Here is an 11,514-nt window from a genome sequence, read left to right on the forward strand (position 1 = left end):
CATTCCCCTCTACCATTCCCCTCTACCATTCCCCTCTACCGTTCCGCACTACCATTCCCCACTACCATTCCCCACGACCATTCCCCACGACCATTCCCCACTACCATTCCCCACTACCATTCCCCTCTACCATTCCCCACTACCATTCCCCTCTACCATTCCCCACTACCATTCCCCACTACCATTCCCCTCTACCATTCCCCTCTACCATTCCCCTCTACCATTCCCCACGACCATTCCACACTAACATGAGATGCTGTATCTATTCCAGACTAACATTAGATACTGCATCTATTCCAGACTAACATTAGATGCTGTATCCATTCCACACTAACATGAGATGCTGTATCTATTCCAGACTAACATTAGATACTGCATCTATTCCAGACTAACATTAGATGCTGTATCTATTCCAGACTAACATTAGATGCTGTATCTATTCCAGACTAACATTAGATACTGTATCTATTCCAGACTAACATTAGATGCTGTATCTATTCCAGACTAACATTAGATACTGTATCTATTCCAGAACCCAAATCCCAACACCCTGTACAATACTGTAACATTAGACACTGTATCAAAGTTCACTCAGCCTATGACTGTGTTTACACGACTGTTAAAATACACCTGGGTCTCAATATGACTCCCTGTTACAATAAATGTGAAATAAAATATACTAAGCTAACTTAGTTATATCTATGGGGCTTAGACAGGTAACAATCTAGTATTTAAGTTGACTCAGTCTTCACACGGTTAACTATCAATCTGTGTACTTCTGTTAAGACACATGTCTACTATTTAATGCAGTTTTAATTTCCCCCCTAACTAATTATCTCAGATCAAATCACATTTTATTACATACACATGGTTAGCAGATGTTATTGGTCACATACACATGGTTAGCAGATGTTATTGGTCACATACACATGGTTAGCAGATGTTATTGGTCACATAAACATGGTTAGCAGATGTTATTGGTTACATACACATGGTTAGCAGATGTTATTGGTCACATACACATGGTTAGCAGATGTTATTGGTCACATACACATGGTTAGCAGATGTTATTGGGCACATACACATGGTTAGCAGATGTTATTGGTCACATACACATGGTTAGCAGATGTTATTGGGCACATACACATGGTTAGCAGATGTTATTGGGCACATACACATGGTTAGCAGATGTTATTGGTCACATACACATGGTTAGCAGATGTTATTGGTCACATACACATGGTTAGCAGATGTTATTGGGCACATACACATGGTTAGCAGATGTTATTGGGCACATACACATGGTTAGCAGATGTTATTGGTCACATACACATGGTTAGCAGATGTTATTGGTCACATACACATGGTTAGCAGATGTTATTGGTCACATACACATGGTTAGCAGATGTTATTGGTTACATACACATGGTTAGCAGATGTTATTGGTTACATACACATGGTTAGCAGATGTTATTGGTTACATACACATGGTTAGCAGATGTTATTGGTCACATACACATAGTTAGCAGATGTTATTGGTTACATACACATGGTTAGCAGATGTTATTGGGCACATACACATGGTTAGCAGATGTTATTGGTCACATACACATGGTTAGCAGATGTTATTGGTCACATACACATGGTTAGCAGATGTTATTGGTCACATACACATGGTTAGCAGATGTTATTGGTCACATAAACATGGTTAGCAGATGTTATTGGTTACATACACATGGTTAGCAGATGTTATTGGTAACATACACATGGTTAGCAGATGTTATTGCGAGTGTAGTGTAATGCTTATGCTTCTAGATCTGACAGTGCAGCAGTATCTAACAGGTAATATCTAACAATTCAACAACAACCTAATACACACAATCTAGTAAAGGAATGGGATAAGTATATATAAGTATATATAATGAATACATAAGTATAAAATATATGGATATATCTACGTGGGTAAATATTTTCAGAAGAATCCCTCCCTCGGTGATATACTGCCTGGATACTTTACTTAGAGCAGTAGAACTGGAGAACACAGACACACACACACACACACACAGACACACACACAGACACACACACACACACACACACACACACACACACACACACACACACCGGGGTTTGGCGCCACTACGATGACATCATGTTGTGTTCGTGTGGTCCTAAACAGCCAAGTAATTTATCGGTTCTGTCAACTCTCCCATACTCAACACTGTACTTATCCTTACATAAACACACACACACACACACACACACACACACACACACACACACACACACACACACACACACACACACACACACACACACACACGGCCCTTAAACTTCAAGGCTTCCGCACTCCTAGACTTTTCCGGTAACTACAAAATTAGTGTCTACAAGATCTACTAGTGTTTTGTTCATATGCTGCATTTCATGGTGTTTGGGTTAACATAAGTTGCACAGTTTATGTATGGGTTTTCTCAAAGGGATGTACATTATGGTTTTCTCTCTGGCTCTGAGTCCCAAATGGCACCCTTTTCCCTATGTAGTGCACTTCTTTTGACCAGAGTCCTATGAGCCCTGGTTAAAAGTAGTGCACTACATAGGGAATAGGCTACCATTTGGGATGAAACCATGGTGTCAACTTGAAAATAAAATGAGTATAATCAAGAAAGAGGAGGGAGAGAGGGGGGGCAGAGGAGGGAAAGAGAGGGCAGAGAGGAGGGAGAGAGGAGGGAAAGAGAGAGCAGAGAGGAGGGAGAGAGGAGGGAAAGAGAGGGCAGAGAGGAGGGAGAAAGGAGGGAAAGAGAGGGCAGAGAGGAGGGAGAGAGGGGAGAGAGAGGGGGGACAGAGAAGGGAAAGAGAGGGCAGAGAGGAGGGAAAGAGAGGGCAGAGAGGAGGTAGAGAGGAGGGAAAGAGAGGGCAGAGAGGAGGGAGAGAGGGGAGAGAGAGGGGGACAGAGGAGGGAAAGAAAGGGCAGAGAGGAGGGAGCGAGGAGGTAGAGGGGGGAAAGCGGGGCGAGAGAGGAGGGAGAAAGGATGAAGGGAGGAGGGAAAGAGGGGGCAGAGAGGAGGAGGAGAGGAAGAGGAGGGAGAGAGGATGAAGAGAGGAGGGGAAGAGGGGGCAAAGAGGAGGGAGAGGGGGGAAAGTGGGGCGAGAGAGGAGGGAGAGAGGGGAGAGAGGAGGGGAAGACGGGGCAGAGAGGAGGAAGAGAGGAGGGAGAGAGGCGAGGAAGAGGAGGGAGAGAGAGAGGGGAGAGAGGAGGGGAAGAGTAGGGAGAGAGGAGGGGAAGAGGAGGGAGAGAGGAGGGAGAGAGGAGGGGAAGAGGAGGGAGAGAGGAGGGGAAGAGGAGGGAGAGAGGGGAGAGAGGAGGGGAAGAGTAGGGAGAGAGGAGGGGAAGAGGAGGGAGAGAGGAGGGGAAGAGGAGGGAGAGAGGAGGGAGAGAGGAGGGGAAGATGAGGGAGAGAGGAGGGGAAGAGGAGGGAGAGATGGGAGAGAGGAGGGGAAGAGTAGGGAGAGAGGAGGGGAAGAGGAGGGAGAGAGGAGGGAGAGAGGAGGGGAAGATGAGGGAGAGAGGAGGGGAAGAGGAGGGAGAGAGGGGAGAGAGGAGGGGAAGAGTAGGGAGAGAGGAGGGGAAGAGGAGGGAGAGAGGAGGGGAAGAGGAGGGAGAGAGGAGGGGAAGATGAGGGAGAGATGAGGGGTGAGAGGAGGGAGAGAGGAGGGAGAGAGGAGGGAGAGAGGAGGGAGAGAGGATGAAGAGAGGAGGGGAAGATGATGGAGAGATGAGGGGTGAGAGGAGGGAGAGAGGAGGGAGAGAGGAGGGAGAGAGGAGGGAGAGATGAGGGGTGTTGAACATAGCAGAGAAAAGAGCATAGAGATTGAGTTCTGCAGAGTGTTTCTGTTTTAAGTTCTATGGCGTGTGTTTGTGCATGTACATCACTGAATAAATGTGTATCTAGTGTGTGTGTGTGTGTGTGTGTGTGTGTGTGTGTGTGTGTGTGTGTGTGTGTGTGTGTGTGTGTGTATTCCTACCTTCAGTCTCCTCTGCAGTCTCAGGTGAGGGTGTGTCCTGCCCCCAGCAGTCATTCTCCCCTCTCCCTGCAGTAATTATGATATGTTTTATTTATTATTATTATTATGTACTGGCTTGCGTAATGCTACTTACTAACTTATATGAATACCAATAAGAAATAGCAATCGGTGGTAGAGACATACACACAAGCACAACGGTACAGAGGTATTGTTGAAGATACGAAAGGTACTGGTTCAACTAACTGTGGACCAGCTGAACCCTTCCCCCACCCCAAGGCATGTTCAGCAGCACACAACAGTGGTGTTACGTTCAGATAGAAATACGCTAAGCAGAACAAAAACACTTCTCTGACATGTAGAATTAGGAATCACGTCGGCTCTCTTCGTGGTATTTCTATCTGAAACATTCAATAACGTTTAGCTACTGAACGTGGCCCAGAAGTCCATCCCGTCCCGTCCACCCCAGCTCCACCCCATCCCACCCACTAGAAAGACAGTGAGACCCCTCCTACCTGCAGTACTGACGTGGACCACTAGTAGGCGTCGTAGAGACACCAAGTCAGTGTCCTTTAAGGCCGCCTCCAACTGCCTCACCACGCCACGCCCTGGCTGGCTCGTCACCACGGTTACCTGGAAGCCAATGGGAGATCAATGAGTCAATGCGTCAATCAAACCACTGAGTGTACAAAACATTATGAACACCTGCTCTTTCCATGACATAGACTGACCAGGTGAATCCAGGTGAAAGCTATAAACCCTTATTGATGTCACTTGTTAAATCCACTTCAATCAGTGTAGATGAAGGGGAGGAGACAGGTTAAAGAAGGATTTTTAAGCCTTGGGACAATTGAGAGATGGATTGTGTATGTGTGCCATTCAGAGGGTGAATGGGAAAGACAAAGATAACAAAGTGCTTTTGAACAGGGTATGGTAGTAGGTGCCAGGCGCACCAGCTGGTGTTAAGAACTGCAACACTGCTGGGTTTTTCAAGCTCAACAGTTTCCCGTGTGTATCAAGAATGGTCCACCACCCAAAGGACATCCAGCCAACTTGACACAACTGTGGGAAGCGTTGGAGTCAACATGGTCCAGTATCCCTGTGGAACGCTTTCCACACCTTGTAGAGTCCATGTCCTGACGACTTGAGGCTGTTATCAAGGCAAAAGGGGAGAGGGGTGCAACTCAATAAAGGTGTTCTTAATGTTTTGTCCACTCCGTGTAAGTCACCCATTCAATGAGTCAATACTTCAAATCGGTTGATGGAGAGAGTCTGTCTGACTGACTACAAATCGGTTGATGGAGAGAGTCTGTCTGACTGACTACAAATCGGTTGATGGAGAGTCTGTCTGACTGACTAGAAATCGGTTGATGGAGAGAGTGTGTCTGTCTGACTGACTACAAATCGGTTGATGGAGAGAGTGTGTCTGACTGACTACAAATCGGTTGATGGAGAGTCTGTCTGACTGACTACAAATCGGTTGATGGAGAGAGTCTGTCTGACTACAAATCGGTTGATGGAGAGTGTGTCTGTCTGACTACAAATCGGTTGATGGAGAGTCTGTCTGACTGACTACAAATCGGTTGATGGAGTGTTTCTGTCTGACTACAAATCGGTTGATGGAGAGACTGTCTGACTGACTACAAATCGGTTGATGGAGAGAGTCTGTCTGACTGACTACAAATCGGTTGATGGAGAGTCTGTCTGACTGACTACAAATCGGTTGATGGAGAGAGTGTCTGTCTGACTACAAATCGGTTGATGGAGAGTCTGTCTGACTGACTACAAATCGGTTGATGGAGAGTCTGTCTGACTAATCTACAACCTTTCCACAATACACCTGGAGATCCCCAGACGGAGCAACAGAAAACAGCCAGCCTTTCCTCTCCCTGGTACAGTGCATTCTGAAACTATTTAGACCCCTTGACTTTTCCACATTTTGTTACGTTACGTTGTTTTTCCCCCCTCATCAATCCACACACACAATACCCCATAATGACAAAGCAAAAACAGGTTCAGAAATTTAGCAAGTTTAAAAAATTTAAAAAACGGAAATATCCCATTTACATAAGTTTTCAGACCCTTTACTCAGTACTTTGTTGAAGCACCTTTGGCAGTGATTACAGACTCAAGTCTTCTTGGGTACGATGCTACAAGCTTGGCACACCTGTATTTGGGGAGTTTCTCCCATTCTTCTCTGCAGATCCTCTCAAGCTCTGTCAGGTTGGATGGGGAGCGTCGCTGCACAGCTATTTTCAGGTCTCTCCACAGATGTTCGATCAGGCTCAAGTCCGGGCTCTGGCTGGGCCACTCAAGGACTTGTCCCGAATCCACTCCTGCGTTGTCTTGGCTGTGTGCTGAGGGTCGTTGTCCTGTTGGAAGGTGAATCTTTACCCCAGTCTGAGGTCCTGAGCGCTCTGGAGCAGGTTTTCATCAAGAATCTCTCTGTACTTTGCTCCGTTCATCTTTCCCTCGATCCTGACTAGTTTCCCAGTCCCTTCCGTTGAAAAACATCCCCACAGCAGGATGCTGCCACCACCATGCTGCCTGATTTACTCCAGACGTGACGCTTGGCATTCAGGCCAAACGGTTCAATCTTGGTTTCATCAGACCAGAGAATCTTGTTTCTCATTGTCTGAGAGTCCTTTACGTGCCTTTTGGCAAACTCCAAGTGGGCTGTCATGTGCCTTTTACTGAGGAGTGGCTTCCATCTGGCCACTCTACCATAAAGACCTGATTGGTGGAGTGCTGCAGAGATGGTTGTCCTTCTGAAAGGTTATCCCATCTCCACAAAGGAACTCTGGAGCTCTGTCAGTGACCATCGGGTTCTTGGACACCTACCTGACCAAGGCCCTTCTCCTCTGATTGTTCAGTTTGGCCGGGCGGCCAGCTCTAGGAAGAGTCTTGGTGGTTCCAAACTTCTTCTATTTAAGAATGATGGAGGCCACTGTGTTCTTGGGGACCTTCAATGCTGCAGAAATGTTTTGGTACCCTTCCCAGATCTGTGCCCCGACACAATCATGTCTCAGAGCTCTAAGGACAATTCCTTCGACCTCATGGCTTGGTTTTTGCTCTGACATGCACTGTCAACTGTGGGACCTTATATAGACAGGTGTGTGCCTTTCCAAATCATGTCCACTCAATTCAATTTACCACAGATGGACTCCAATCAAGTTGTAGAAACATCTTAAGGATGATCAATGGAAACAGGATTGTCACGACTTCCGCCGAAGTCAGTCCCTCTCCTTGTTCGGGCGGCATTCGGCGGTCGACGTCACCGGCCTTCTAGCCATCGCCGATCCACTTTTCATTTTCCATTTGTTTTGTCCTTGTCTTACACACCTGGTGTCATTCCCCCAATTACTTGTTCATTATTTAACCCTCTGTTCCCCCATGTTTGTTTGTGAGTGATTGTTTGTTTGTAATACGGTCCGTTATTGTGGGCTCTAATTATTGCGTTGTATTTGTGATTCTTTGAGTAAATTACGTTGCTTACTCATATTTGCTGTTCTGTGCCTGACTCCTCTACACCAGCTACACACAGGCAATATTACAAGGATGCACTTGAGCTCAATTTTGAGTCTCATAGCAAAGGGTCTGTACTTATGTAAATAAGGTATTTCTGAAAAAAAAAAAAAAATGAAATTAGCAAACATTTCTAAAAACCTGTTTTCGCTTTGTCATTATTCGGTATTGTGTGTAGATTGATGAGGAAACACATTTATTTAATCCATTTCAGAATAAGGCTGTAACGTAACAAAATGTGGAAAAAGTCAAGGTGTCTGAATACTTTCCAAACGCACTGTATAGTGAGCAATATGTTTGGAACATCAAATCGCAATAAAATCTCAGTATCGAATCGCAATACATGTAGAGTCATGAGATTCGAATACATATCGTATCGGCAATTATTGTGATAATATCGTATCGTGAGGCCCCTGGCAATTCCCAGCCCTAGTTTCCTCAAGTTTCAGGGGAGAACAATAGGAAAGATTATACATTTTCTTAAAACAGTTGACATTATTTGCAGTTAGTTTCAATTTTAGTGTTCACAGCCTACAACTTTGTCTGAGGGGGGTTTTGCATCCCGTCTGGGGGAAAATGTAATCTAGGGGAAACACTGTCCTGACTCAAAGATGCTTCTCCTTAAACCCATTGAATCTCCTCTATATCAGTAAGCTAGCTAAAAATGAGACCTTAGGTGTGTCCTTAATGGCAACCTATTATAGTGGCCCACTTCTGACCAGGGCCCTTGTTTCTTTCCCTTTTAGCTTCTAGAAATGGAGCACAAGAGATTGGTGGCACCTTAATTGGGTTGGACGGGCTCGTGGTAACGGCTGGAGCGGAATCAGTGGAACGGTATCAAACACATCAAACGTGGTTCGATGGCATTCCATTTGCTCCGTTCCGGACATTATTATGAGCCGTCCTCCCCTCAGCAGCCTGAAACTGAGAGCTTCTTCTTGTAGACAGCCAGTCTGTGACTTCATAATCAGTAGGCCTACTTTATGGGGAAAAAAACAACATCAAGCCCTTATTAAACTCTTGATTACATCTTTATGTCCGGTTTATCTGATGACACACAGTCCTAAAATCTCTTTCTGACACATTTACACACCAGATCAGAAGAAAAAAAACAGATAAATTAATTAATTCAACCCCGAGTAACATCTTTCAGTAGTAATAAGTTAAAACATCACAAAATCACATTACTGGGGCCAGAAAATAATAATGTATAATCCTACTAAATGTCTAGGTCCTAACGGCCCTTATCCCAAAATACTGCACTACATTTGACCAGAAATACCTAGGTATTTGGTTGGATGACAAGTTGTCCTTTAAAGTTCATGTGGATAATCTCGTGATAAAAGCTTAAATTGAAATTGGGTTTTTAATTTTTCGTAATAAGGCTTGCTTCCCGCTTATGGCTAGAAAGAAGCTTGTTCAGGCCACTTTTCTCTCTGTTATTGATTATGGTGACTTGTTGTATATGCATGCAGCCTCCTCCGTCTTACAGAGACTGGACTCTGTTTATCCTTGCGCTTTATTACAAATGCCTAGTCACTTACCCACTATTGCACATTGTACCAAATGGACCTCACTTTATATGTGCAGAAAGATACATGTGTATGTGTTCATCTACAAAGCCCTTTTGGGTAAACTCCCTCTTTACCTCCGTAGTCTGGTCTCCTTCACCACCAGCAGTTACCATACCCGGGCTGCTAGGTGGTTGCTACTTAAAGTCCTCAGACTGCCCTTCTCTTCTTGTGCACCAGACTCATGGCATAATCTACAATCCATGCTTCATCTAGATATGTTAGTGCCACTAAATAAACTTTAAATATTGATGGGAGACTCTGTTACAGAGGAGTGTAAATGTTTTTTTTTAGGCTGGATCATGTTGTTGTATTGTATTTCTTGTATGTTTTAACTATGTAATGTATTGATGGTTGCAGTCTTCTTGGCCAGGTCTCCATTGAAAAAGAGACTCTGGGTCTAAATGGGCTTTTCCTGAAGGGTGCCATTTGGTTGTTTTCTCCTGTCTCTTCTCTTCCTGTATAGAAGGATATCAGTGCTGGTCGAGAATGCATCCTAAATAGTACCACATTTCCTCTATAGTACACTACTGTTGACCAGAACCCTATGAGGGATATACTGTAGGCCTATTTAGGGAATAGGGTTCCATTCGGGACACAGCCAAAATAGGAAGTCTGTTTCAGAGCTAAGATGGAACACAGAGCCATATGTTTAGTGTCTGTGTTCTCTAATGGTGTTCTGTGTTCTAATGGGTCCATTCATATCAGCTCCTGGTCGGAAGCTAGTCCACTAATGGCTCTGACCGGAGCTTCTACAATTTGAGAAATGCTCAAAAACCTAAAGGACTGCCCTTTAGTTGTCCTAATGCATTCATAAAACTCAGGGATTTTTCGGCCGTTAAAATCCCTTCGGGGGTGGGCAGCCTTATAATCCAGGATGCCTAAATCAACGAGTGTAAAAAAAATAATGTATACAAATATCCTTCGGGATGGAAAACCACTCGATATAAACGTGACCCGCTAACACCGGATATAACGTATGTAGGAAAGGTAATGGACCTATATCTTTTTTTAATATAATCTTTGAGAACTAACAATCACCAAAATAAAAAATCTAGATGTTAAGCAGAGAATTGAAATTTCCAAAACCAATTAATTTAGCAGTATTGATTTTGTTATTATGTTTGTGAAATCATGATGAAATCATCAAATGAAATCATCTGTAACACATCAGTGAGGTGAGGCGTTCTTTAAACCTGGTCCGGTCCAAACCTGGTCCATACCTGGTCCAAACCTGGTCCATACCTGGTCCATACCTGGTCCAAACCTGGTCCAATAGGGTGTGCATGTTTTTGTTCTAGCCCAGCTATAACAGACCTGATTCAACTAATCAAAGGCTCTCATTTCAGTACCCACCTCTACAGATCCATTGTTGTTGGCCTGGTTCGGAGTGGTAGTGTGTCGCGTGTACTGTTTAAACTGCTGCAGGCTGTCCAGAACAGCCTGTTTGAGCAGTTCCCCTCTAGGTGCGCGGACGCACCCCTCTCCGGGTATGGACCTCAGCTCCTCCACACAGGAACGCAGGCGGGCCAGGTTACCCCTCACTTGCTGGAGTGGGGGAGAGGGATGGAGGAAGGGGGAGAGAGATAATGTGGGGGTTAGAGAGAGAGCGCAATGATTTATTTACTTCATTACAGTGCCACCATTCTGACTCATATATAAGTCACCAGGCATGTATCTTTTCAGTAAAGAGAGAGAGAAAGAAAAGAGAGAGATAACACAACACACTTCTCTCTCTCTCTCTCGCCCTCCTTCCCTCTTACCACGAATGGCAGCAGACATTCATGCTGTCTACTCAGAGTGTAAAGGCTAAGCAGGGGCAGTCTACAGGGTCCGTCCAGACTACAGGCCAGAGTCAGGAAGTTATCCAAAGCCTCACACAGCGTAGTACCAGTCTCTGACCACCAGGGCGGCGACGCGTCCACGATCAGAACACGGGGCGGTTGCCGTGAGAACGAGGAGGGGCGGCACACCTGGAAGGAGGAGGAGGGGGGGCCAGAGCGGTTCCTTGCGTCCATGCCAACGACGAAATCAGGAATCGGGATCTAAACAAAACAATAGTAAAGGAAACACAAGGATGGAGCAAGAGGAAGGAAGACGGTAAACAAACATGAAATAATTTGTTGTTTCAAGCTACAATCTGGGATTCATTTTTTGAAGGAAATGTCTGCCACGCCACTTGTTTTGGTATATACACTACCGTTCAAAAGTTTGGGGTCACTTAGCAAACTTTTTGTCCATTAAAATAACATCAAATTGATCAGAAATACAGTGTAGACAGTGTTAATGTTGTAAATGGCTATTGTAGCTGGAAACGGCAGATTTTTTATGGAATATCTACATAGGTGTACAGAGGCCCATTATCAGCAACCATCACTCCTGTGTTCCAATGGCACGT

The 11,514-nt window shown here is 44.9% G+C and overlaps 1 protein-coding gene across 1 annotated transcript; it reads right to left on the reverse strand.

Annotated features, from left to right (window-relative positions):
* Positions 1–4,440: 4,440 nt before the first annotated feature.
* LOC120030501 (meiosis 1 associated protein) lies at positions 4,441–11,134 on the reverse strand. The gene is made up of 3 exons (XM_038975909.1): positions 10,880–11,134; positions 10,473–10,664; positions 4,441–4,653 (listed from the first exon to the last, which is right to left on the reverse strand). Exons 1-3 carry the CDS (start codon positions 11,132–11,134, stop codon positions 4,441–4,443), a joined length of 660 nt encoding a protein of 219 aa, XP_038831837.1.
* Between the last annotated feature and the right edge of the window lie 380 nt (positions 11,135–11,514).

This window comes from Salvelinus namaycush, chromosome 36 (assembly GCF_016432855.1).
Source record: "Salvelinus namaycush isolate Seneca chromosome 36, SaNama_1.0, whole genome shotgun sequence".
NCBI classification, from domain to species: Eukaryota; Metazoa; Chordata; class Actinopteri; order Salmoniformes; family Salmonidae; genus Salvelinus; species Salvelinus namaycush.

Coding starts and splice junctions, on each gene's coding strand:
- LOC120030501 (XM_038975909.1), bottom strand. CDS start 11,134: ATGGACGCAAGGAACCGCTCTGGCCCCCCCTCCTCCTCCTTCCAGGTG. Junction 10,665..10,879: donor AATGTCTGCTGCCATTCGTG/GTAAGAGGGAAG, acceptor CCCCCACTCCAG/CAAGTGAGGGGTAACCTGGC. Junction 4,654..10,472: donor ACAACAATGGATCTGTAGAG/GTGGGTACTGAA, acceptor ATTGGCTTCCAG/GTAACCGTGGTGACGAGCCA.